General features: G+C 44.0%; 2 protein-coding genes across 6 annotated transcripts in view; both read right to left on the bottom strand.

Moving 5' to 3' along the window:
- The window catches only part of SNX31 (sorting nexin 31), an 85,111-nt gene that overhangs the window by 52,672 nt on the left and 5,402 nt on the right, over nucleotides 1-27,037 (bottom strand). For all 5 annotated transcript variants that reach the window (XM_012184048.5, XM_027973169.3, XM_027973172.3 and 2 more), the window contains exons 3-4: nucleotides 19,516-19,630; nucleotides 13,645-13,709 (exon numbers count right to left, since the gene is read on the bottom strand). In XM_012184048.5, the coding sequence (XP_012039438.4) occupies nucleotides 13,645-13,709; nucleotides 19,516-19,630 (180 nt within the window). The remainder of the gene's footprint in view (nucleotides 1-13,644; nucleotides 13,710-19,515; nucleotides 19,631-27,037) is intronic.
- LOC105616104 (aminoacyl tRNA synthase complex-interacting multifunctional protein 1-like) lies at nucleotides 304-5,517 on the bottom strand. Its single transcript, XM_042254435.2, has one exon. It carries the CDS (start codon nucleotides 5,421-5,423, stop codon nucleotides 4,485-4,487), a length of 939 nt encoding a protein of 312 aa, XP_042110369.1. The 5' UTR covers nucleotides 5,424-5,517; the 3' UTR covers nucleotides 304-4,484.

Genomic DNA, 27,037 nt, shown 5'->3' with positions numbered 1-27,037 from the left:
TTCAGGACTGATTTCCTTTAGGATTGACTGGTTTGATCTTGCTGTCCAAGGGACTCTCAAGAGTCTTCTCCAACACCGCAGTTCAAAAGTATCAGTTCTTCAATGCTCAGCTTTCTCTATAGTCCAATTGTCACATCCATACATGACCACTGGAAAAACCATAGCTTTCACCATAGGTTCACAATACCATAGGTTCCATTGTCGGCAAAGTAATGTCTCTGCTTTTTAATGTGCTGTTTGGGTTGTCATAGCTTTTCTTCCAAGGAGCAAGCATATTTTAATTTCATGGCTGCAGTCACCATCTGGAGCCTGAGAAAATAAAGTCTGTCACTACTTTCATTGTTTCCCTACCTATTTGCATGAAGTGATGGGACCAGATGCCTTGATCTTAGCTTTCTTAATGTTGAGTTTTAAGCCAGCTTTTTCACTCTCCTCTCACTTTCATCAAGAGGCTCTTTAGTTCCTCTTCACTTTCTGCCATAAGGGTGGTGTCATCTGCATATCTGAGGTTGTTGATATTTCTCCTGGCAATCTTGATTCCAGCTTATATTTCATCCAGCCCAGCATTTCGCATGATGTACTCTGCAGAGAAGTTAAATAAGCAGGGTGACAATATACAGCCTTGACGTACTCCTTTCCCAATTTGGAAACAGTCTGTTGTTCCATGTCTGGTTCTAACTGTTGCTTCTTGACCTGCATACAGATTTCTCAGGAGGCAGGTCAGGTGGTTTGGTATTCCCATCTCTTTAAGTATTTTCCACAGTTTGTTGTGATCCACACAGTCAAAATCTTTGGTGTAGTCAATAAAGCAGAAGTAGATGTTTTTCTGGAATTCTCTTGCTTTTCCTGTGATCCAACGGATGTTGGCAATTTGATCTCTGGTTCCTCTGGCTTTTCTAAATCCAGCCTGAACATTTGAAAGTTCACAGTTCATGTACTGTTGAAGCCTGGCTTGGAGAATTTTGAACTTTACTTTGCTAGTGTGTGAGATGAGTGCAATTGTATAGTAGTTTGGACATTTTTTGGCATTGCCTTTCTTTGGGATTGGAATGAAAACAACTGACATTTTTCAGTCCTGTGGCCACTGCTGGGTTTTCCAAATTTGCTGGCATATTGAGTGAAGCACTTTCACAGCATCATCTTTTAGGATTTGAAATAGCTCAACTGGAATTTCATTACCTCTACATCACAGTTCATAGTGATGCTTCCTAAGGCCCACTTGGCTTCGCATTCCAGGATGTCTGGCTCTAGGTGAGTGATCATACCATCATGATTATCTGGGTCATGAAGATCTTTTTTGTATAGTTCTTCTGTGTATCCTTGCCACCTCTTCTTAATATCTTCTGCTTCTGTTAATATCTTTCTGTCCTTTATTGTGCTGATCTTTGCATGAAATGTTCCCTTTTTTTGCCTTGAGAACCCCATGAACAGTATGAAAAGGCAAAAGATAGGACACTGAAAGATGAACTCCCCAGGTCAGTAGCTGCCCAATATGCTAATGGAGAAGAGTGGAGAAATAACTCAGAAAGAATGAAGAGGCGGAGCCCAAGCAAAAACAAGGCCTAGTTGTGGATGTGACTGGTGATGAAAGTAAAGTCTGGTGCTGTAAAAGCAATATTGCATAGGAACCTGGGATGTTAGGTCCATGAATCAAGGCAAATTGGAATTGGTCAAACAGGAGATGGCAAGAGTGAACACTGATATTTTAGGAATGAGTGAACTAAAATGGACTGGAATGGGCGAATTTAATTCAGATGACCATTATATCTACTACTGTGGGCAAGAATCCCTTAGAAGAAATGGAGTAGCCCTCATAGTCAACAAAAGAGTCCAAAATGCAGTACTTGGGTGCAATCTCAAAAACCACAGAATGATCTTTGTATAACAGGCAAGTTTGGCCTTGGAGTACAAAATGAAGCAAGGCAAACGCTAACAGTTTTGCCAAGAGAATGCACTGGTCATAGCAAACACCCTCTTCCAACAACACAAGAGAAGACTCTACACATGGACATCACCAGATGGTCAATACTTAAATCACATTGATTATATTCTTTGCAGCCAAAGATAGAGAAGCTCTATACAGTCAGCAAAAACAAGACCAGGAGCTGACTGTGGCTCAGATCATGAATTCCTTATTGCCAAATTCAGACTTAAATTGAAGAAAGTAGGGAAAAGCACTAGACCATTCAGGTATGACCTAAACCAAATCCCTTATGATTATACAGTGGAAGTGAGAAATAGATTCAAGGGATTAGATCTGATAGACAGAGTGCCTGAAGAACTATGGACAGAGGTTCATGACATTGTACAGGAGGTAGGGATCAAGACCATCTCCAAGAAAAAGAAATGCAAAAAAGCAAAATGGCTGTCTGAGGAGGCCTTACAAATAGCTGAGAAAAGAAGAGAAGTGAAAGGCAAAGGAGAAAAGGAAAGATATACCCACTTGAATGCAGAGTTCTAAAGAATAGCAAGGAGAGATAAGAAAGCCTTTCTCAGTGATCAACGTAAAGAAATAGAGGAAAACAATGGAAAGGGAAAGACGAGAGAACTTTTCAAGAAAATTACAGATACCAAGGGAACATTTCATGCAAAGATGGGCACTTTGATACGCAACAGAAATTAATACAATGCTGTAAATCAGCTATAATTCAATAAAATAAAAATTTTAAAGCCCCCTTTTTCAGATGTAGTAAAAGTTCACAAAGGTTAAGTAACTCCCCTCTAGGACATACTGCCATTTGGTAGCAGAGGCAGGACTCAAGGCCGGCTCTGCATGATCCAGGGCCTGGGCTCAAATAGGGTGGACTTTTCTCCTGGCTGGCCCAGGAAGGTTGCTCCTGCATTGCTTGGAGTGAATGTTTGTGTCTCTGGTGCCCCACGCCCCCATTCATATGGAGCCCTAACCTCTAGTGTGACGCTGTTACAGATGGGGCCTTAGGAAGTGACTAGGGTTAAGTGCAGAGAAGGCAATGGCACCCCACTCCAGTACTCTTTTGCCTGGAGAATCCCATGGATGGAGGAGCCTGGCAGGCTGCAGTCCATGGGGTCGATACGAGTCAGACACGACTGAGCGACTTCACTTTCATTTTTCACTTTCATGCATTGGAGAAGGAAATGGCAACCCACTCCAGTATTCTTGCCTGGATAATCCCAAGGAAGGGGGAACCTGGTGGGCTGCCGTCTGTGGGGTTGCCCAGAGTTGGACACAACTGAAGTGACTTAGCAGCAGTAGCAGCAGCAGCAGCAGGGTTAAGTGAGGTCCTGTCCTCAAGATGGGATTACTGTTCTTGTAAGAAGAGACACCAGAAAGTTTGCTCTCTGTACATGTGCACAAAGAAGAAATTGATTTCTCACAGTTTTTGGAATTTCAGTTCTTTAAGCGACCGGTTACAGCAGCCCGATCAGACAAATGTAAGCATAACAGTTATAGCTCTCCTTTCTAAGTGTCTAAGGGAACTTCCCTGGTGATCCAGTGGCTAAGAATCCGCCTGCCAGTGCAGGGGACATGGATTCGATCCCCAGTGTGGGAAGATTCCACAAGTCACGCGGCAAGCCCAGGCAGCACAAGTACTGAGCCTGTTCTCTAGGGCCAGAGAGCCTCCACTACTGAAGCCCGCATGCCTAGACCCCCTGCTCTGCAGCAAGAGAAACCACTGTAATGAGAGGCCCGTACATTGCAGCTAGAGAGTAGCCCCCACCTGCCTCAACTAGAGAAAGCCCATGTGCAGCAACGAAGACCCAGGGCAGCCAAAAATACACACATACATATGGAAAGATAAAAAGATCATCGTAGGGTTTCATTTTTTTTTTTAGTGTCTAAGTTTGGATAAATTGGGCTTCCCTGGTAGCTCAGCTGGTAAAGAATCTGCCTGCAATGCAGGAGACCTTGGTTCGATTCCTGGGTCAGGAAGATCCACTGGAGAAGGGATAGGCTACCCACTCCAGTATTCTGACCTGGAGAATTCCATGGACTGTATAGTCTATGGGGTCACAAAGAGTTGGACACGACAGTGACTCCCACTTCACTTTACCTGGATAAATGACATGGCCATCATGTTGCCACCATAATACCAGGGTAAGGTACCATGTTATATCGCCCCTCCACATACAACAAGTGTCCATCTGCCTGTGTGAATCTGCACACTTATCAGTCACCATGTTGGTCACTTTTCAAACAGTCCTGTGGCTTTCCTCTCTCAGTACTGGCCTTCACATCAGCAAATGCTGACCCAGCCATCTGCCAGCTTTTCCCTTTAAGCGTCCAGCGCTAGGACAACCCACCTCCCAGGAACCTTTGAGAATCACGCCAAGCCCCTCCTCAGCAGGTCAGGGCCACTGGTTTCCCTCCTCCCCAGCACGTACCCTGAGCTCCCCACATACAACCTCAGGCACACTTTTTTTTTTTTTTTTTTTTTTTAGCTATGAGTGACAAATGTTATTTCTTTTTATTGTTTTCTCTAATGAATTTCAGAAACTGAAGTGTTTTATTTTATTCCACTGTCGGCCATAGTTTGAGCCCTACACACTCCCTTCCCTTTCACCTCAAAGGGAGCGCCTTTGTATGTAGCCACGCATACATCATTAGTGTAAAGATCAGGCTGGATCTGCTCCCAAATCTTCTTCTTAGGATTTAGCTCCTTGTCGGGCTCTCCAGGGAAAGCATCAAAAGTAATTCTGTCCCCAGGAACAGATCCATCAGGAGGTGCCAAGATTTCTACTTTCTCTGGTGAACTTGCACACATCACCATTGCCTGAGATACTACTCCCCTCATCTTTGCAGGTTTCAGGTTACAAAGTAAAACCACCATCCGATTTTGCATCTGTTCAAGAGGAACATGATTCACCAGGCCACTGACCACCATTCTTGGGGCTGTTTCTCCAACATCTACTTCTTCTACATACAAAGAATCTGCATCAGGGTGTTTTCTGGCAGTGATGATACAACCAATTCGAAGATCCAGATGGGAAACATCAACAGGCTTAGAGTCAGCACTTCCTGCTACTGGTTGCTGTTTTTCGTCCTTTTTCTCTCCTTTCTTTTCAGCTTTCTCTTTCATCTTCTTTTCTTCTTCTCCTCCTCCTTTTACTTGCTCTTTAGCACCAGAAGATATGGTTGTTATTGGTATAGATTGTATCTCATTTTCAGAAACTGTAGAATCCGTTTTTAGTGGAGTACCAGATGGAAATCGTATTTGTTTTACTCCATTTTGAATTTCTGCCTTAATTAGCTCTTGTTTCAATCCTTCAATTTCTTTCTTCAATGTAGCATTTTCAACTCGAAGTTTCTTCTCTTCTCTCAAAGCTGCCTGCAAAATTGCTTTCTCCTTAAGAAGAGCAACTTGCTGCTTAAGATATTCAATAATTTGATCTGCTTCTGCACCCTTCTGCTCCAATCTCTTCAGAACAGCATCACCAGTTGCCATTTTTTGCCAAGAAATGGCAGAAAATCATGTATCGGTGGACTGAGGCACCTCAGCAGCTTTGGCCGGGAGCAGGTAAGGAGCGCCTCCGCCTCACTCACCCACTTTCTTCACTTCTAACTCCCCAGGGGAATTCTGTCTGATTTCTCAAGTTCCCCTGCTGTTATGATAACTGATAACAGTAGGGCCCCTGAGACCCCATATTTAGCTGAGTAGTCAAGGGTCAGGGGCTTCTCCAGAGCAACTGTTGCAAATAGTCCCTTTCCAGGTACACACCTCTGCTTAGGTCTTGGCTTCTTAAAGGTATTTGGCCTAGACTCACAAACATCTCTTATCTCAGAGGAAAAACACTCTTAAAATGAATGGAAAGATGCCATTGCCTTTTGATATGATTAAGGGAAAGCCTACCATTAATCTGTTACTTCAGTGCAACTCTTGACTCAAACTATGCTGCAGGCCAATGAGATATCTAAATTATATAAACAGTTAAAATGATGCAAATGCATGCCCATATTAAATTCTTCTGCAAAAGAAAAGTGAGCAAGTATATTGCATTGGTAGAGTGGGTCAGATCATAGATGGCCCTAAAATCAGACACTTGAGGGTTTTATTAAAAAGGCAAGAGCGGGTCACGGTGGTTCTGGATCAGGCACATGGAAGGGTGGAAATGGAGTTAGGGAAAGATGTGTCTGGCACTGTAAGTGGAAATGAACTAGAGGGAAGACTGAAGGATGTGGGAGACCTGAGAAGTGGGTGGCGGTCACTCATGCACAAGGTACCAAGGGACGGGGCTAGACTGTAGGATTAGGAAATGCATGATCCACGGAGCAGACTGCCTGGTCCCAAGCCTAGTTCCGCCCGCACTGCGCGGGACCCTGTGGAAATCTGGACAGGCGCCTCCCCTCTGTGCTCTGCATCCCTTCAGCTCTAAAGTAAGGATGGCAGCTCCGGGAGGGCACCCCCTGCAAACACTCTTGTTAGCACAGGAATGAGGAGGTCATTACATACCTTTGATTTGACTTAGTGGCAACAGGTAAGAAATAAAGGGGTCCAGAAAAGATTCAGGAAGATGTTTTCCACACTCACATCCAATCAAGTGCCGAATCTTGTATATTCACATCTTAGACAATCTCTTCAATCCATCTACTTCTTTTCATCTTCACCACCTGCCCTTGAGTCCTACCTGATACGTTCTCCCCTCCTTGACCTCTGCCATGGCCTCCTCACTGGTTACCTTGCTTCCGTTCTTGCCCCCCTTTCAAGGCACTCTCCGCACAGTAGCCAGAGAATACTTTTTTTTCATGCAAAGCTGAAAATGTACTCCTCTAGCTTAAAACTCTCTAATGCCCTTACACTGTTCAAGGGACACTAAAAGAAAAGCACTGTTTTTCTCCACTCTACTCGCATCGACACTTCTGACACTGATTACCTGGAGTCAGCACACACCACACAGATTAAGGACCCAGTCCCACAGGACGGCTCCTCCCCCACTTCAGAGGCCAACTGCAAGTCCAGGCCTCCCATACTTCTGATCAACTCGCTATAAATCTGGGATCCCTATGACCCCTTACTGGAGTTTGATGGTTTCCTAGAATAGCTCATAGGACTCAGGAAAGCTCTTTTCTTACTATAACCCATTTATTACTAAGGATACAACTCAGGAAGAGCTAGACGGAAGGAATGCGGCACCTCTACGTGTTCGCCCACACAGAAGCTCTCTGAGCCCCACAGTTCAGGGATTTCTATGGAGGTTTCAGCATGTAGGCGTGACCAGTGATTAACTCAGTCCCCAGCCCCTCTCTCAAACCCGGAGGCCAGCGGGTGGGGCTCAAAGTTGCAACCCTCCAATCATATGTTTAAAAACAAGTAAGCATCTTTTTTTTTTCCTTTTAAATGATGTCATTTTTAACTCTAAGAGAAACAAAAGTTGTTCATGAAAGTAAAGGTAATCATAGTCATAAATATTATTTGTTCAGTAGTAAGAAATATTTACCTGTTATAAAGATCAAAATATTGATTAGGGACTTAATGTTTTTAATGATGAGATAAAACTGGGGAGAAGAATGGAATGAAAGAAGGTGATACAAGAAAGCTGAATCCACACCCCTCATGTGTGTGCATGTGTGTGTGTAAAAGTGAGTAAAAGTCACTCAGTCGTGTCCAGCTCTCTACGACCCTATGGACTGTGGCTTGCCAGGCTTCTCTGTCCATGAGATTCTCCAGGCAAGAATACTGGTGTGGGTTGTCATGCCCTTCTCCAGGGGATCTTCCTAACCCAGGGATTGAACCCAGGTCTGCCTCATTGCGGGCAGATCCTTTATTGTCTGAGCCACCAGGGAATCTCCTCATCCCTCATACAGGGAGTCAATAGATAATATCTGCAAACTGAAGAACAGGAGAAAGAGATGAATATGATTAATCTCCAGATATTTAAATATCTGAAGAAAAAGCTAAAAGATTTGAAAGCCATTGCCTCTGGAAAGCAGGAGATGGTTATATTATAATACTTTTAACACTATTTTACTTTTAAAAATATCAGCACATTTTGTTTGGTTTTAAAAAATGAAAAATTTTAGGACAATATGGTGAAGAGGAGAAATGATAGAATTGAAAAACTTTAATGAGATAAAAGCAAATGCACAACAGATGAAACATTCTGTGTTGGGAGTTGTGATTGAGGAGGAATTTGGCTCTGTTTGTGATATTTGAATTTTACTTGTATATATATATATATATATATATATATATATATATAAAATTTATAAAATGTAAAAGACATAATAATACAATTAGAGGAAAAAAGCCAACATGGTGGGTTCAGACTGTACAAAAACAAAACTTAACTAAGCCATCTTGATTTAGGGGGGACCAGGAATTAAAACACGCAATTCACACTAGTAAACCAAATGCATTTATCTTTAAGAAACCTCTAAATCCTCCGTTACCATGGGCTGCCTTTGGAGAAGAGAATGGCAACCCACTCCAATATTCTTGCCTGGGAAATCCCATGGACAGAGAAGCCTGGCAGGCTGCAGTCCATGGGGTCACAAAGAGTTGGATATGCCTTAGCGACTGAGGACACATGGGCTGCCTTAACACACTTTAAAACATTTAAACTGTTTTAATTTTAACACATTTTCAAATCACATTTAATACCCTGAGAAATTGTGTAATATTTCAAAGAAGCTCCATCAGTGGGCTTTATTGATGTTCTCCTCTGAGGCCAAAGAATGTCTGGTAGCCATAGCACTTACCCTGATCTTTATTATCCAGAAAATCCATATTTGGATGTGCCAACCTCTAAATTTCCATCACACTTACTAATCAGTCCTAATCATTTCACTACAAGAGAAACAGGAAACATTCTTAAGAGGAAATGGGGAAAGAGTCACTTCCCAGAGCCCCTAGACCCATGGTGGGCAACACTCCCCAAATATATACATTGCCCCTAACTCCCCAAGTACAAAAAAAGCCACAACAAATACCTTCTTAGTCTCTTTCTTCTCAAACATGCTGTTCACACTATATAGATTAAGAACCAGGAACATACAGGCCTTAGTCTAAAGACTGGTTTTGCCTTTCAAAACCCGCTTCATCTCAGAGGCAATTGCAGGCCAAAGGCAGGGAGCATGGTAAGTGGGTGGGCAGGAGGGGTCTAGATACAAAACAAGTGGGACCTGGTGAGGGATGGGGCTAGAGGGGGCTGCCACCGCTCTAGAAACACTTCATGACATCAGTGGATCCAGGCTCCTCGGGCTTCCACTTATTAAGATGTGTATCTTTGAACAACGTACTTAACTGAAAAAGAGGAGCACCACCCTCAACAAGTCGCGAGGGTGAATGAGATACTGCACCGAAAGTGTCGGGTCCAGCCCAGATCGAATTTCCTGTAGAAGCAGCCCCCTCCGATGATTGAGGCTCCCCCTGGGTAGAGGCCCCTCGGAAGGCTCCTACATGGTCACACATATTCACATTTCTAACACGCTGCGTCCTTGCCCAGAGACAGGAAGGTGTGCACGTACCTGCCGAGTCCTGGAGAGCCAGGCCTGCGAGTGTGTGACTACTGGGTAGTAACCACCGGGAAGCGGCAGGCCAAGCACTTATTAGAGGCTGTGAAAATATTCGGCGGGGGGGGAGCATGTCTGTATAATATTGAGGTGGGGAAACTTCCCAACCCTTGCTACCTGGGCTCCTCTGATGGTCTGGCAGACCCACACATCTCCTGTGCTCATCTCAGTCCTCCCAGCACTCACCAGTCCTCCACGAGCCACCTCACTGCAGGCTCAGCTGGTCGAGTCTGCCCTGCACCAACCGCATCTAGTCACTGCTGAGGAATAACTCTGGCCCTGGAAGGTGGTCAGGGGACAGGCTCCTCACCCCCAATAATAAGCGGCTACTGCTTCCCTTTTACCAATATCTGTCCTGAGTCTCCCAGACCATCAGATATTAATATGATTTGCTAGCATTTCCCTGAATGGGAAGAAAAAGCTAGAGTATAATCTTACCTCCCTGCTTACCCCAGAAATCACCCAATGCTAACTTCAAGGTCCTTCTTCAGGTCATTAACCAAGGTGCCCTCTATCATGTCCCTTGGACACTCATTCACCCTGTGGCAGTGCTTCTGAGCCCTTTTCTCACCAAGTCACATGGAGAAAATAATACTGTTTGTACTGCACACAGGGAAAGTGGGCATGGAGCCGCTGGAGGTGGGTGGGCCCACAGATGCTTCATCAGGGCGGAGAGGATGGAGATCTCGACATATCCCTAATCCTGCATCATGACCCTGTATCACAGCACTCAGTCCTGTATAAGAGCACTCAGCCCTGTACCACAGGGTGTAGTCCTGTATCACGGTCTCATTCCTGTGTCACTGGGCTCATTACATCTCTGGTCTTACACGGTGACTTTTTTGTCTCCACAACAAGGCTGGAAACTCCATGATCTGGACTAGGTGTGATTCCCTGGTGCCTCCCTCTCCTCTGGAGCATTATCAAGTCCCAGCAACCATTCAACACATATTTGTTCCACGATAAACAGTCACGGGGCTTCCCAGGTGGTGCTAGTGGTCGAGAATCTGCCTGCCAATGCAGAGACTTAAGAGATGTGAGTTTGATCCCTGAGTTGGGAAGACCCCCCTGGAGGAGGGCATGGTAACCCACTCCAGAATTCTTGCCTGGAGAATCCCATGGACAGAGGCGCCTGGCAGGCTACAGACCATAGGGTAGCAAAGAGTCGGACACAACCAAGTCAGATGCAACCAAGGGACTAAACAGCAACATGAACAGTCAAGGATGGCAGCAGGCAGGGCAGGAGCCTGATGAACACAGAACCACCTTCCTGACTCAAGCTCAGTATCCTTTTCAAAATCATACTGTAGCCTCTTTTATAAACATCTTCAGGAGTTGTCCTCATTTTGTTTTGGAGGCAAACAGAAAAAAAGTGGAAGGAAAATACTCTTTGAAGAAGTTTAACATCGTCCCAGGCCTGAAACACTGGGTTTGCAGAGGAGCTGCCGAGCCTGGTGAACACTGGACCTGTGCAGGGAGGAGGGAAGCAGAAGGATAAAGGGGCAGCAGCCAGGACTTAGGTCACGTTGATGCTGTCTTAACACAGCTCCTCAGGAGGCACCAGGAGGGTCTAGGAGCACAAGTCTGGGCCCCTCTGATGACACCAAGTGTCCGGGGAGAGATGCACAGGCCTGCCGTCTTTGCCCAAAGCAATCTCTCAGCAGCGGGGGAAGAGGCAAAAGGATTGGTGTTGGTGATGGCAGGAGGACCTCCTAGGTGTCAACATCGGCCAGGTGACATTTATGTGCCTTAGGAGCGCCGGCTCACTTCATCCTCCAACAACCCTCAGAGAAGAGCTACTCCGCTCATTCTAGAGATGAGGAGACTGAGATACAAAGAGACTAAGTAAATGGCCTCAAGCCACGCAAGTTGAAAGTAGGGCAGCTGCCAAATTATGAATCTTGGGCCTCTCCCTCCAAGCCTGCACTCCCAACTACTAAGTCAGTCCTGGGGCCGATTCATCAGCAAGAAGGTGGAAGCCATGATCTTGAGAAGAGGAACTGTGTGGTTTGGGCTTCATGGCAGACACGCCACTCCACACTGGTGCACAGTGTTAGTGAGAAAGTGCCCAGAAATGAGAGGCAAGATCCAGCAGACGGGTTCCACCAACTCAGCTCTGGCAACTCCCAGCATCGTGGGTCAGCAAACAACTGGCTCCGGGAACATGAACTCTCTCAAAATTGAGGGTCTCCTGGGAAGAGCCAGAGGCAAAAATCCCTCAGGAAAGGAGGAAAGAAATGTGACCAAATGTGGGTGAAAAATATATGCCCCCAAAATGATGCCACTGGGCTTCCCTGGTGGCTCAGTGGTAAAGAATCCAATGCGGGAGACACGGGTTTGCTCCCTGGTCTGGAAAGCTCTCAATTAAAAAAGAAAAAAAGGCAAAATGATGCAACTAAGGAAATGAACATGATGACTGTGTTAACCAAAACAAGACTTCTCTGAACTCAGACCTCAAAGAACAAATAAAGACCTCAACAAGGAGATAAGCAAACAAAAGAGCATAAAAGGAAGCCGGCCAAATTCACAGAAGCAACAGAAGAGAAGAATGAAGCCACTGCAAAAGTGAAAACTCCATCATAAGAAGAAAGAAGAGATGCTGCAAAATGTAGCTGGGGCAAAAGGCTTCCGCGCAGTTATACAGATAAAAAAAATACAGAGAGGACTAAAACACTCAAAAAAAGCTCCAAAACGCTGCCACCCTCTGAACGACTTTTAGAAAGCATTGAAAACAAAACCACAATGCGCACAAAGACGGCAGGACCAAGGCTGATTGTATCTCTGTGCATTCACACAGAACGATTTGCAAGACGCACACTGAAAAACAAGGTTCAAAAAGTGGGTAGAGTAAGTGCTTATTCAGGAGACAGAAGAGGGTATGCATATGTGTGAATGCTTGTATCTGCACAGAAATGCGTAGCAGGGACACGTGTTAAACTGTAAACAAGTGTCTCTGTGGTGGGAGTGAGGTTGCATAGGTGTGTGCTCGGTTGCATCCAACTCTTTGTGACCCCTGGACTGTAGCCCACCAGGCTCCTCTGTCCACATGGAATTTTCCAGGAGTGCGTTGCCATTTCCTCCTCCAGGGGATCTTCCCAACCCAGGGATTGAACCCATGTCTCTTGTGTCTCCTGCATTGGCAGGCACGTTCGCCACCACTTTGAGGTTACTTTTATCATGTACTGTTTTGTGCTGTTTGAATGTTACCACCATCACCGCCACAACAACAAACTTTTCAAATAAAATACACATGTATGTGTATATACACACACACATGCACACACACATACACACACACACACACACCAAACATTAAGTATATGTGAGAGTACGGGCAGTCATACAATGGGAGGCTCCAGCGGCATTTCTCAGTTGGGTGGATCAGTAAGTTTATCAACACACTTGAGCCGCTGAATAAATGCACTTTGCTCCTGTTTCTTACAAGTCTGATCAAGGTATCGCTCCTCCCTGAACCAGGGAACCAGTTCAGTAATATCATATCGTTGGACAACTTCAGTGCTTTCAAAGCTCTTCCATTCAGTCAAGAACGCACAAGGAGGCATAAAGATGTTCCCAGGGTACCACTCGAATGGATCCTGCACTAAATAAATGTATTTGGCCAAGCTCCAGCCTCTGGGGACAAGTGGCCAGTGGTTCTTTAGACCAGCAAAGGAAAGGGAGTTCCTGTCTGTCCTTCTGTGAGACTGCATTTTCTCCATGATTCATTTACAATAAAGTTCTAAGCAGAGAATACACAAATATAATCTGGCATGGCTCTTTCAGCTGTCCTGAGGTCTTCACTGTGGCAAACTTGGAAGTCCCAGCTACAGAAGCGGGGTCCCAGAGTTGTCATGGGGGCCCTTAATAATAATGTGTTCTCTTTTCCATGGCTAGTTTTGAGATGTCAGTGCTTATGCAACAGATAAAAGGTATCAACTTAATTAAAATGGGCAAAAGGCCAAGTGCTGCACTTAATGTTCCATCTAGAATCTAAGCCTCCAAAAGAAGAAAATATTAATAGGAACCATCTTCCTGTGTCCTCCAAATGAATGTATTTTATCTGAATCCAGGCTCTGTAGGGCTGATGGTCAGAAACACACCCATGGAGTCATATTCTGTAGTGAAATCATGATGTTAGTCAAGAAAAGTAAGCTTACCAGCTGCACCAGTTTTAAAAAATCAACGAAGACATCACTTCTCAACATGTTTGGGTCCATGGTTACTGAAAAACAGGGACAGCAAGCCAGGTTAGCACGGGGCTGGGTTGACTGTTCTGTTAAACTGCTCTGTCCTCCAGGGAGCCCTCCAGGCCTTGACAGTGCACCGCTGCCTCCTTAAAGGCAGTGGAGCCTGTGACTTCTCAAATCCACGAAAACCTACAAAGCCCTCCTCCTCCAGGCAGCCTGGACTGAGAACGTGAACCTGTCACACCAGTCCCAGGTGACTCTTTACAGGAGCCCTTTTCCACTCATGCACATCCACCACTCAATAGCCATCTTGCTGCCCCTGCTAGAAACATGATGAAGTTGATATGGAGCAGCAGTAAGGCCTAAAACTGTGGATCTAGACTCCCACTTTAGCGAGATGCTGGGTCATTTGAAAATTTTAAATCAGCCAAGAAACAAGGATGGAGAGGACTTCTTTTCACAATGGGAGCTCTCAAAAGGTTATTAAAAAAAAAAAAGGCAATAATAAGGCTGCCAGAGATTTAAAGTTTCTTCTGTACTTATAAGACGTTTACCCCCTTAGATTTAAAGCTCCAGGTACCAACACTCAGAGCTGTGGCCGAGTACATGGGGCCGGGACTTGCCCCCTGAGGACCCCACAGTCACATGAGAGGGGCTTCCCTGCAGCTTTCTCAGTTCTTATCTTCCTCCCCATGAGTTCTCTCCCACACTCGAGCTGAACCTACCCACCTTCTAAATCTATATTAAATGTCTTTCTTTTTGTTGCTCTTTTACTGATCTTGTCCAATCACTTCCACCAGTGTTCCAGACTAGCACTGACTGAGGTCATTTCGGGTTGTGCTTCCCAAATGATGCCAAGGTTTTCAAAATAAAATAACTAAGAGAGAGAGTCTCTGTAAGAGCAAAAACTTTTTCCCCTCTCTATTAAAGAGGTAATTTCAGTGCGGGGGTGGGGGTGGGGGGGCAAGCTCTTGTCTTGTTTTCTGGAATATATGTGGCATGTGTGCTAAGTGGCTTCAGTCATGTTCGACTCTGTGTGACCCTGTCAACTGTAGCCTACCAGGCTCCTCTGTTCATGGGAGTCTCTAGGCAAGAATACCAGAGTAGGTCGTCAATCCTCTCTCCAGAGGATCTTCCTGACCCAGGGATCGAACCCACGTGGCACACGCCTCCTGCATTGGCAGGCAGGTCCTTTACCACTAGTGTTACCTGGGAAGCCCATATGTGGCATGTATGTGAATTAATCATGACAATCAGTACCATGGATCCTTGGGATGGGGAACACTGTTGAAGAAGTGTTCAATAAATTAGTATTTACTGTACAACTATACAGAGAAGGGAATGGCAAACCACTTCAGTATTCTTGCCTTGAGAACCCCATGAACAGTAGGAAAAGGCAAAATTATAGGATACTGAAAGAGGAACTCCCCAGGTCAGTAGGTGCCCAACATGCTACTGGAGATCAGTGGAGAAATAACTCCAGAAAGAATGAAGGGATGGAGCCAAAGCAAAAACAATACCCAGCTGTGGATGTGACTGGTGATAGAAGCAAGGTCTGATGCTGTAAAGAGCAATATTGCATAGGAACCTGGAATGTCAGGTCCATGAATCAAGGCAAATTGGAAGTGGTCAAACAAGAGATGGCAAGGGTGAATGTCGACATTCTAGGAATCAGCGAACTAAAATGGACTGGAATGGGTGAATTTAACTCAGATGACCATTATATCTATTACTGTGGGCAGGAATCCCTCAGAAGAAATGGAGTAGTCATCATGGTCAACAAAAGAGTCCTAAATGCAGTATTTGGATGCAGTCTCAAAAATGACAGAATGATCTCTGTTTCCAAGGCAAACCATTCAATATCACAGTTATCCAAGTCTATGCCTCAACCGGTAATGCTGAAGAAGCTGAAGTTGAATGATTCTATGAAGACCTACAAGACCTTTTAGAACTAACACCCAAAAGAGATGTCCTTTTCATTATAGGGGACTGGAATGCAAAAGTAAGAAGTCAAGAAACACCTGGAGTAACAGGCAAATTTGGCCTTGGAATACAGAATGAAGCAGGGCAAAGACTAATAGAGTTTTGCCAAGAAAATGCACTGGTCATAGCAAACACCCTCTTCCAACAACACAAGAGAAGACTCTACACATGGACATCACCAGATGGTCAACACTGGAATCAGATTGATTATATTCTTTGCAGCCAAAGATGGAGAAGCTCTATACAGTCAACAAAAACAAGACCAGGAGCTGACTGTGGCTCAGATCATGAACTCCTTATTACCAAATTCAGACTGAAATTGAAGAAAGCAGGGAAAATCACTAGACCATTCAGGTATGACCTAAATCAAATCCCTTATGATTATACAGTGGAAGTGAGAAATAGATTTAAGGGCCTAGATCTGATAGCCAGAGTGCCTGATGAACAATGGGATGAGGTTAGTGACATTGTACAGGAGACAGGGATCAAGACCATCCCCATGGAAAAGAAATGCAAAAAAGCAAAATGGCTGTCTGGGGAGGCCTTACAAGTAGCTGTGAAAAGAAGAGAAGCAAAAAGCAAAGGAGAAAAGGAAACATATAAGCATCTGAATGCAGAGTTCCAGAGAATAGCAAGAAGAGATAAGAAAGCCTTCTTCAGCGATCAATGCTGAAGAAATAGAGGAAAAGAACAGAATGGGAAAGACTAGAGATCTCTTCAAGAAAATTAGAGATACCAAGGGACCATTTCATGTAAAATGGGCTTGATAAAGGACAGAAATGGTCTGGACCTAACAGAAGCAGAAGGTATTAAGAAGAGGTGGCAAGAATACACAGAACTGTACACAAAAGATCTTCAGGACCCAGATAAACATGATGGTGTGATCATTCATCTAGAGCCAGACTTCCTGGAATATGAAGTCAAGTGGGCCTTAGAAAGCATGATTACGAACAAAGCTAGTGGAGGTGATGGAATTCCAGTTGAGCTGTTTCAAATCCTGAAAGATGATGCTGTGAAAGTGCTGCACTCAGTATGCCAGCAAATTTGGAAAACTCAGCAGTGGCCACAGGACTGGAAAAAGTCAGTCTTCATTCCAATCCCAAAGAAAGGTAATGCCAAAGAATGCTCAAACTATTACACAATTGCACTCATCTCACATGCTAGTAAAGTAATGCTCAAAATTCTCCAAGCCAGTCTTCAGCAATATGTGAACCGTGAACTCCCTGATGTTCAAGCTGGTTTTAGAAAAGGCAGAGGAACCAGAGATCAAATTGCCAACATCCGCTGGATCATGGAAAAGCAAGAGTTCCAGAAAAACATCTATTTCTGCTTTATTGACTGCCAAAGCATTTGACTGTGTGGATCACAATAAACTGTGGAAAATTCTTCAAGAGATGGGAATACCAGACCACCTGACCTGCCTGTTGAGAAATCTGTATGCAGGTCAGGAAGCAACAGTTAGAACTGGACATGGAACAACAGACTGGTTCCAAATAGGAAAAGAAGTACATCAAGGCTATATATTGTCACCCTGCTTATTTAACTTCTATGCAGAGTACATCATGAGAAATGCTGGACTGGAAGAAACACAAGCTGGAATCAAGATTGCCGGGAGAAATATCAATAACCTCAGATATGCAGATGACACCACCCTTATGGCAGAAAGTGAAGAGGAACTAAAGAGCCTCTTGGTTAAGGTGAAAGAGGAGAGTGAAAAAAGCTGGCTTAAAACTCAACATTCAAAAAACTAAGATTAAGGCATACAGTCCCATCATTTCAAGGCAAACAGATGGGGAAACAATGAAAACAGTGACAGACTTTATTTTCTTGGGCTCCAAAATCACTGCAGATTGTGACAGCAGCCACAAAATCAAAAGATGCTTGCTCCTTGGAAGAAAAGCTATGAGAAACCTAGGCAGCATATTAGAAAGCAGAGACATTACTTTGCCGATAAAGATCCATCTAGTCAAAGCTATGGTTTTTCCAGTAGTCATGTATGGATGTGAGAGCTGGACCATAAAGAAGGCTGAGTGTTGAAGAATTGATGCTTTTGAACTGCATTGTTGGAGAAGACTCTTGAGAGTCCCTTGGACTACAAGGAGATCAAACCAATCAATCTTAAAGGAAATCAGTCCTGTTTATTCATTGGAAGGACTGATGCTGAAGATGAAGCTCCAATACTTTGGCCACCTGATGTGAAGAGCTGACTTATTAAAAAAGACCCTGCTGCTGGGAAAGATTGAAGGCAGGAGGAGAAGGGGAGGACAGAAAACAAGATGGTTGGATGGCATCACCAATTCAATTGACATGAGTTTGAGCAAGCTCTGGGAGATGGTGATGGACAGGGAAGCTTGGCGTGCTGCAGTCAGTGGGGTCACAAAGAGTCGGACACTACTGAGCAACTGAACAACAATAAGAAAGATCCGTAAGATAAATATTTTAAGAGGAGCAAAATCAACATACAGAAGAAAAAGTTTTTTTTTCTTTTGTAGTGAAGGACATTAGTGGGGTAGTTGGCGATGTTTGAATAACGTCTCTATACTAGATACCATTACTATATCAGTGTTAATTGCCCAATTTTTATAACTACACTGTAATTACTGAAGAGAAAGTCCTTGATCTCAGGAAATACACATAGATGTACTTAACGAACGATAAAGTGGTTTATATATGCAAAACAAGTGTCTCAAAAATTATATAGAATATATATCATGCATACATTCATAACACCAACACAGACATGGGAAAGTGAGAGAGAGTGATACAGCAAATGTAAAGTGTTAACATCTGGGAAATCTGGGTAGAATATACAGAAACTTTTGCATTAATTTTGCAACTTCACTGTAAGTCAGAAATTCTTTCAGACTAAAAAGTTTTAAAAACTCAGATTCAGGACATCCCTCGTGGTGCAGCCGGTAGAACTCTGGCTGCTAATACCGGGGACACTGGTTCGGGCCCTGGCCAGCACGGATTCCACGTGCCATGGAGCCACTGGGCCCTTGGGCCACAACTACTGAGCCAAAGCAGCAGCTCCTGAACCCACGTGTCCTAGAGCCCGTGCTCTGCAACAAGAGGCCCGCTTGCGGTGAGAAGCCCACACTCCACAACGAACAGCAGCCCCCACTAAAGAAAGCCCACGTGCAGCAAGGAAGCCCCACAGCAGCCAAAATAAGCAAATTAATTAATTTAAAACAAAACTCATATACAGAAAAATGTATAGAGTAAGCCTCGAGTTGTCTTTAACCAACAAAGATATATACACACTAGAATACACAGGATGGTTTCTGAGAAATACACAAGCCTCTTGTATTAATAATAGTATTTTCTTTTAAAGGCATGGGAATCTGAGGTGGAAGGGAACATGTCTTTCATGTTAAACTCTTTGGCCAGGTTTTATTCTTAAAACATTTTATGTCTATACCATTTCCCCCTTTTAAAGCTTTAACTGTTTGAATGCCAATGATTCTATTTCCCCCCACCATCCTCTCTTATGAGAGAGCTCATCCTGCTGTGCATATAGGACTTCTCAGAAGCCCAGCAATGCGCCAAGACTCTGTATCACTAGCCCCATGGGTCCAGAGCAGATCTCCAAGCATCCCTGGTGCCTCAGCTCTGCTCCTAGGGAGGCCGGAGATGAAACTGCCATCTCCAGCGCTGCCACTAAACATTTCTGATATCTCCTGAAAGCTTTCATATAAAAGCAGATCATTTTATCCTTTTGTTCAGTCTTAATCCAAATGATATTTCTTTGACTTCTACAATCAAAACCAACACAGAGCGGCTGGGGGAGGGGTGACTCTAAACAAAGCATTTTTATACCAAATACAAAGGCCACATATTGTATGATTCCATACATACCATTTTGCAAATATTGTTCTAACTGGTCCCTTCTCTCATCAGCCATAGATGTGGTCATTGCAAGATAGTACTTTGGTGGAAAGGGTGGCAGGCAATTTCCAAACACCCGCTTCAGCTGAAAGATCCAGAAAACACAAGGTTAAGGCAAAGCACCTACCGTTCAAGGTTGGTGAGACAACTAAGCCCCCACTTGGGGCAAGTCTCTCTCCAGCACTTTATCTAAAATTAACACTTCCTGATGGTGGCAAAGAGTCGGACACAACTGAGCGACTGAACTGAACTGATGGTCAAAAGGAGGAAAAGGTGATACCTTGATTTTCTTAAAGAGGATTTTATTTTAGTATAGGTTTCTAGAACACTGTTAGACGTATCTCAGACTGATAACTCCAGTCTGAGTTTGGTAGATTTGGGGTATATTTTAATCTTTCATTTGTTTTTACACAACTGCCCATCAGTCACATCACGCAATATTCCTTTAATTCATTCCGATTCGTGACATCAATGATGAGAGTTAGGAATTTAATTCCCCCTCCCCACACCCACCCAATTTGAACAGAACAGCAGATGCTCAGAGTTGTGCAGTCTAATTTGGTAGCCTCTGACAACGCAGCTAGTCCAAACTGAGATGGGTGGTAAGTGTAAAATAACTCTAATTTTAAGGGAAGACTTCATACAAAGGGAAGAGAATGTAAAACATTTTGCTAATAACTTTTTAGGAATGTGCATGCTAAGTAGCTTCGGTCATGTCTGACTCTTTGGACTGTAGACTACCAGGCTCCTCTGTCCGTGGGATTCTCCAAGCAAGAATATAGAAGTGAGTTACCATACCGTCCTCAATAACTTTTTATATTGATTACCTACTGAAATCATAATATTTTAGATGTATCAGATTAAATAAAATATATCATTAAAATTAATTCCACCTGTTTTTAAAATCTTTCTTAACATGTTAAGATTTTAACACTAAATTTTGCAGTGTTCCATATGCAGCTCACATTCTATTGTTAGTGGACAATGTTGGTTTCTAAAAGTCCTGCAAGGCTGACATATGATCCCAATAGAAACCCTGCCAGACCCCTCCCTCTTCCCTACTCATATATGACCCAAGACTATGACCATGTTGGAAACTATCTTTATGCAAGCTCATAGTGAATGCATCAAAAATAATTTTTAAATTAAGTAATCAAAAATGACCTTCATTCCAGACTCACATTTACAGTAAAAGCTTGAAAATAAGACATCGTATCATTCTCTTTAAAGTAGAAGAAAGGAAACTAGTAAGATTTTAACATGGTACCTCTGGAACAGGAAATTTCACTGGCTTAAAGAAAATGAGAGCAGATCTAAGAGAAATGAGACTGCAAACAAGAACGAACTAAAATTCCATGACCTTTGTCAAAAATACAGTGTGTGTTTGGCAAATATTTACCTTGCACCAGCCCTAACTTCAAAATAGATCCCAAATCTGGCCACTTATTCCTCCCCCACTGCCATCACTCTTGGCCACACCCCTGTCATCTCTTGTTCCAGGTTATTGCAGTAACTTTCTAACAGATCTCTCTGCCTCCGCCCTTGCTCCCCTTCCATCTATTCCTAATACAGAATCTGCTGCTGCTGCTGCTGCTGCTAAGTCACTTCAGTCGTGTCCGACTCTATGCGACCCCATAGACAGCAGCCCACCAGGCTCCCTCGTCCCTGGGATTCTCCAGGCAAGAACACTGGAGAGGGTTGCTATTTCCTTCTCCAATGCATGAAAGTGAAAGGGAAGTCTCTCAGTCATGCCCGACTCTTTGCAACCCCATGGACTGCAGCGCACCAGGCTCCTCGGTCCATGGGATTTTCTAGGCAAGAGTACTGGAGTGGGGTGCCATTGCCTTCTCCAATACAGAATCTCAAGTTACTTAAAAGTATAAGTCAGATCATTCCTCTGCCCTGCACAAAATCCTTCATAGCAGGCCATCTCACTCAAGTACGAGCCAAAATCCTTAGGGTGGCCCAGAATTGGGCCACCCGATAAGACGTCCATTAGCCACCCATGACTACTTAAATTTAAACTTAAAATTTAAAATTCAACTCCTCCATCTCACTAACCGCATTTCAAATACTCAATAGCCACTGGAAACATGGCAAGTTCCTACTGAACTGGACAAAGAAGATACAGAGCATTTCCACCAGCACATACATTTCTACTGGATGGTATTGACCTAATGCTTAGAAAGGCCATTGCCGGCCCACCTGTAGGGAAGACACAGCTCCCTTATGTTTCGTTTGGTCTGCTAGGCTGTTTGTTTGATTTCTAGGGAATCTAAATTTGATGCCAACATTTATTTTTTGCAATTAAAAAATATTCAAATTATACTCTGGAGAGAATATAAAATGGCACAGCCACTTTGGAAGAAATTTTGGCCATTTCTTACAAGGTAAACATAGTTTTATCACATAACTCAGCAACTACACTCCTAGTTATTCACCCAACAGATCTGAAAACTGAGGCCACAGAAAAACAGCATACAAATGTTTAGAGGTGCTTTACTCGTAATCACCAAAACCTGAAAGCAACCGAGATATCCTTCAATAGGTGAATGGATAAACAAACTCTGGTCTATCCCTACAATGGAATATTCCCCAGCAATAAAAAGAAATGAGTTGTCAAGCCACAAAAAGACATGGAGGAAACTGAGATACACATTGATGAATAAAAAGTCAGTCTGAAAAAACACACTGTATGACTTCAATTCTATGATATTCTTGGGGGAAAAGCAAAATGATAGAGAGAGTAAAAACATCCATGGTCACCAGGAGCTTGGAAAAAGGGGGTGTTGAACTGGGGAAGCACGGGGAATCTTTCAGGGTGGTGAAACTAGTCTGTATGATACTATGATACATGATACTAGGTATTTGCAAACCTACTGAACTTTACGACACAACTTTAATGTGTGCAAATATTTAAAGAATCATTTAGGAAGTGGGGGGAAACCCAGAATGGAATGCAGAATGTGAGTAAACAATTTAACTATACTATAAATACAGGAAACAACCGCAGTGAAGGGGATGAGGGGAACGGTGCTGACCTAAGTCACTCTGCAAATGAGTGGTGTCTGTAAAATTAAAGGCAAAAGTAGCTGCACAGAAGCACTGAGCTCCAGCTGATGAAATTGTTTCCTATGTGGATACAGGTTAACCATTCTGGTACCTCTATATGTGCCCACAGAATGGAACAATCAAGTCAACGGATGGCAGGTGGTGTGAGTGGCTTCTCACTGTTGTAATGAGAGTTTTCAGATAAGGGAACAGGCTAGAGTGAGCCATGTGGTGATGGGTTACCGTTGAAGACATCGGTATGAACTTACGTTTAACTTAATTTAGACACAAATGGCTACGTGCAGAGGTAATTATTTAAAGACATGCATATATGCGCATATATTTTCTTGCTCTTTCAGCTGAGAGGGTCTAAAAGCAACGACACTGCGGCAGTGGAGGACACACCTAGTGCCAGATATTGGTTTCTAATGTTATTCTCCAATAAAAGCAACTAGGACTCCTTGAAGGAATGGTTGATTCTAGGACTGAGGCAGGAAACACACAAGATGAGTCTGGGACTGGGACTTCCCTAAGGTCCAGTGGTTAAGACTTTACGCCTCAAATGCAGGGGGTATGGGTTCAATCCCTGGTCGGGGAACAAAAATCCCACCCACCACACAGTGGGGCCAAAAAAAAAAAAGAAAAGATGAGTCTGGGAATCTTGTAGTGCCAGAAAATAAGAAAGTGTGCAAAGAAAACAAAAGTCAACAATAGGGGAAGAGCTCCCACAGGCCAAGCTGGAACAATTTGAACAATAAAATAAAATCTAATTAAAGTACAGCCCAAAGCATAAAGTAAATATCCAAGAGTCCACTCCAGGAGTATTATATCCAGGACTCTATAATAATTTATAGTCCAGATAAAAATTATTAACTAAATAAATAAATCAGAGAGAATAGACAAATCCTGGTGCAGAAGAATCCCAAATAATGTATGTAGATACTTCATCCCACCAGGAGATGGAACATGAATCCTCAGTCTTTAAATGTGGTCTGTGCATGGTGACCTCCCTCCTAGGAGCACAGTGTGGAAAGGCAGGGAAAGAAGTAACTTTATATGGAGAAACCTGACCAACACCCCCTCAGCCAGGTAACCAAGGGCACTATCAAGAATGTTAGATCGATAGCAACTGCCCCAGACAAGATGCGATTAGAAGCACTTGTCCCCCAGAGTCTTTCTCTCAAAACCATAAACCCAGTCTGGTCATCTGAATAACATCAGACCAAGTCCAAGAGAGGGACATTCCACAAACTACCTGCCCAATACTCCTCAAAATTGTCAAAGTCATGAACAACAGGAAAGCCTGAGGAACTGTCACAGTCAGGAGGAGCCTAAAGAGACTTGACAGTTTAATGTGGGGCCTGGATGTGGCCTTGGAACAGAAGGACACTAAGTAAAGACCAAAGAAGTTCGAACAAACGATAGACTGTAGTTTGTAATTCTGCATCAATGCAGGTTCATTGTGCTAAGTCGCTTTTAGTTGTGTCTGACCTTTGGGGACCCCATGGACTGCAGCCCACCCAGGCTTCTCTGTCCATGGGATTTTCCAGGCAAGATTACTGGAGTGGGGTACCATTTCCTCCTCCAGGGGACCTTCCTGACCCAGGGATTGAACTGGCATCTCTTAGTTCTCCTGCATTGGCAGGTGGGTTCTTTACCACTGGTGCCGCCTGGGAAGCTGCTGGAATCGAAGTACCATACCTATGCACCTAGGGTGCAAGGGAGTACATTGCACCTAGGGTGCAAGGGAGATAAGAACTCTGTACCATCTTTGCACTTAAAAAAATAATAAGAAATCTGAGATTGGGCCACCAAAAAAATGTTTATTTTTTTAAAAAAAGGAAACCCGAATGCTCTGGCCTCTCTTTAAAAAACAAGAGGGTCTAGAATCACTTGAGTTTATATTCCCTCAGGCTGTTCCTACCACCCCTACTGCCTCTTATTTAAATTACCTGCCCGATAGAGATGCAGACACAGAGAAGAGACACGTGGACACAGCGGGGGGTGGGTGGAAGGAGAGGGTGGCCTGAACTGAGAGAGCAGGGCTGAAACATACACAGTACCATACAGAAAACAGATCACTGCTGGGAAGTTGCTGCATAAACAGGGAGCTCAACCTGGTGCTTGGAGGGTGCGATGGCGTGGGAGGTTCAAGAGGGAGGAGACATGTATGTACTTGTGACTGATTCACGTTGTTTTACGGCAGAAACCAACACGACATTGTAAAGCAATTATCCTCCAGCTGAAAAGAAATTTTATGAAATGGAAACAATAAATTACCCGCCAGATTCCAGTAGTTATTTGTCATTTTTTCTTTAAATCTAGCAGTATAAAATATTAGAGCAACAATTCTGTTTTTTTTTTAAATTCGAGGAAATCTTCCTGCCTTGCCAGAGAGGATCCACAGGCCCCTCAGTCATTACATCATCTCAGGCAAGGGATTCTTGCACCCCTCTCTGCTAATTCCATTAAGTAAAAGCTGGACTTGGTCTTCTTTGCATGCACTTATTTCCTGATTAACTGATTGAGTGATCTTTAAAAGGCAATCTTCTTGTCAAGTGCTCACAAACTTCACTGCTGCTGCTGCTGCTGCTAAGTCGCTTCAGTCGTGTCCGACTCTGTGCGACCCCATAAGGCAAGAACACTGGAGTGGGTTGCCATTTCCTTCTCCAATGCATGAAAGTGAAAAGTGAAAGTGAAGTCCCTTAGTCATGCCCGACTCTTAGCGACCCCATGGACTGCAGCCCACCAGGCTCCTCCACCTATGGGATTTTCCAGGCAAGAGTACTGGAGCGGGCTGCCATTGCCTTCTCCACATAAACATCACAGATGCTCCCAAATGGGTGGGGATCGCAGTATCCTTGAACCAGCAGGGCTGTCTGGGTTACCCAGGGGTGTTCTGGGAGGAGCCCTACAGCCAAGAGCTGGACGAAAAGTCAACAAGGATTAAGGTCCTAATACCCACCCCAGAGCCAAAACTCTCCCGGCAGGTTTTACAACCAGAGCTGACTTCTCAAGGAATCTTTCCCCTCCTTTCTCAAGCACTGGTCTAAGGGGGAAGATAAACATAACACACTGAGCAGTAAAGTCCACCGAAAGTCAATCCCAACTGCACAAATTCTTCAGCACTACCAAAATACAGTCTTTTCTATTGGTCTCAAATAGTACAGAGTTTACCTATTAAAAGCAGTCACATACTGAGAATTATCTGTTATTAGAGTTAGCCCACGGAGATGGCAATGGCACCCCACTCCAGTACTCTTGCCTGGAAAATCCCATGGGCGGAGGGGCCTGGTAGGCTGCAGTCCATGGGGTCGCTAAGAGTCGGACACGAATGAAATGACTTAGCAGCAGCAGCAGCAGCAGAGTTAGCCCCAACACTCTTTCAAAAACTGTTTCAAGAGATCAGAAGGAAAACGCACTTCTCGTGTTCCTTTAGTAAGAGGTGTTTTTGTTTGCTTGCTTTGAAAAATCATGTTCAGGTAACATTATTTTTTTAAATTCCAGCACAGGCTCCTGCTTTAATTTCTCCATCGTACAGTTCTGCCTCTTAACATGAAGAGAACTCTACTGGCCAATTGAACCTTGACGTCAAGGTGGGAGGATGTGGTCAGATTGCCCTCGTTATCAAGGTGGGAGGATGACAGGGCTCATGGCCATGATGACCACCTACTTCACAGGACTGTATTAAGGAAGACATGGGAAAATACACAAGACTGATGTTCTTTGGTACAAAATCTCACGGTCCAGGTTGATTTGAGCTGCGACCTTTTATCTGGAGATGCCACATGCGCTTGCAGCCCCCTATTTCTATCCCTCGGCGGTGACCTGGGACAAGTGAAATTACAGTCACAACACCGTCCTCTTGATAGCCTCTGTTTCTGATGTTGACTCAGTCATCCCACCTTCCAAGGCCCCTTGTATTAAAAATCTCAGACGGTCCAGATAAAGAATCACAAGCTCAAATCAACCTGGACTGTGGGATTTTGCACTAAAGAACATCAGTCTTGGGTGTTCTCCCATTTCTTCCTCAGTACAGTCCTGTGCAGTAGGCGGTCATCATGGCCATGAGCCCTGTCGCCCTCCCACCTTGGTAACGAGGGCAATCTGACCACATCCTCCCACCTGGATAAGAGTAGTTGACAATGAGTAACTCAGGCCGCTGAAGTGACTTAAACCAAAATCAGTGAGCAGGAGAACTTGGACACAGTCTTTTCACCACTTTTTCCTTCTCCTTGCCCTCTTTCCATCCCCTCCTCCTCCTCCATCAAATCTCTACTGGGCCTCTACTAAAACAGGATTCTGCGCTGGATATGCTATGCCTACAGGCTTCATTCATTCCTTCATTTAAGAATTTGGGCTTCTCAACTAAATAAAGAGGGGAAACAAATCTTCACACAAAGGAGGCGAAAGCAACAAGGTTTAAACACAAAGTGGCACG

Source organism: Ovis aries, chromosome 9 (assembly GCF_016772045.2).
Source record: "Ovis aries strain OAR_USU_Benz2616 breed Rambouillet chromosome 9, ARS-UI_Ramb_v3.0, whole genome shotgun sequence".
Lineage (NCBI taxonomy): Eukaryota > Metazoa > Chordata > Mammalia > Artiodactyla > Bovidae > Ovis > Ovis aries.
Note: the sequence above shows the minus strand (reverse complement) of the source record. Positions and strands in the feature narration are given on the sequence as shown.

Bases quoted from the DNA above. Each gene is read 5' to 3' on its own strand.
- LOC105616104 (XM_042254435.2), bottom strand. From the start codon at position 5,423: ATGGCAACTGGTGATGCTGTTCTGAAGAGATTGGAGCAGAAGGGTGCA.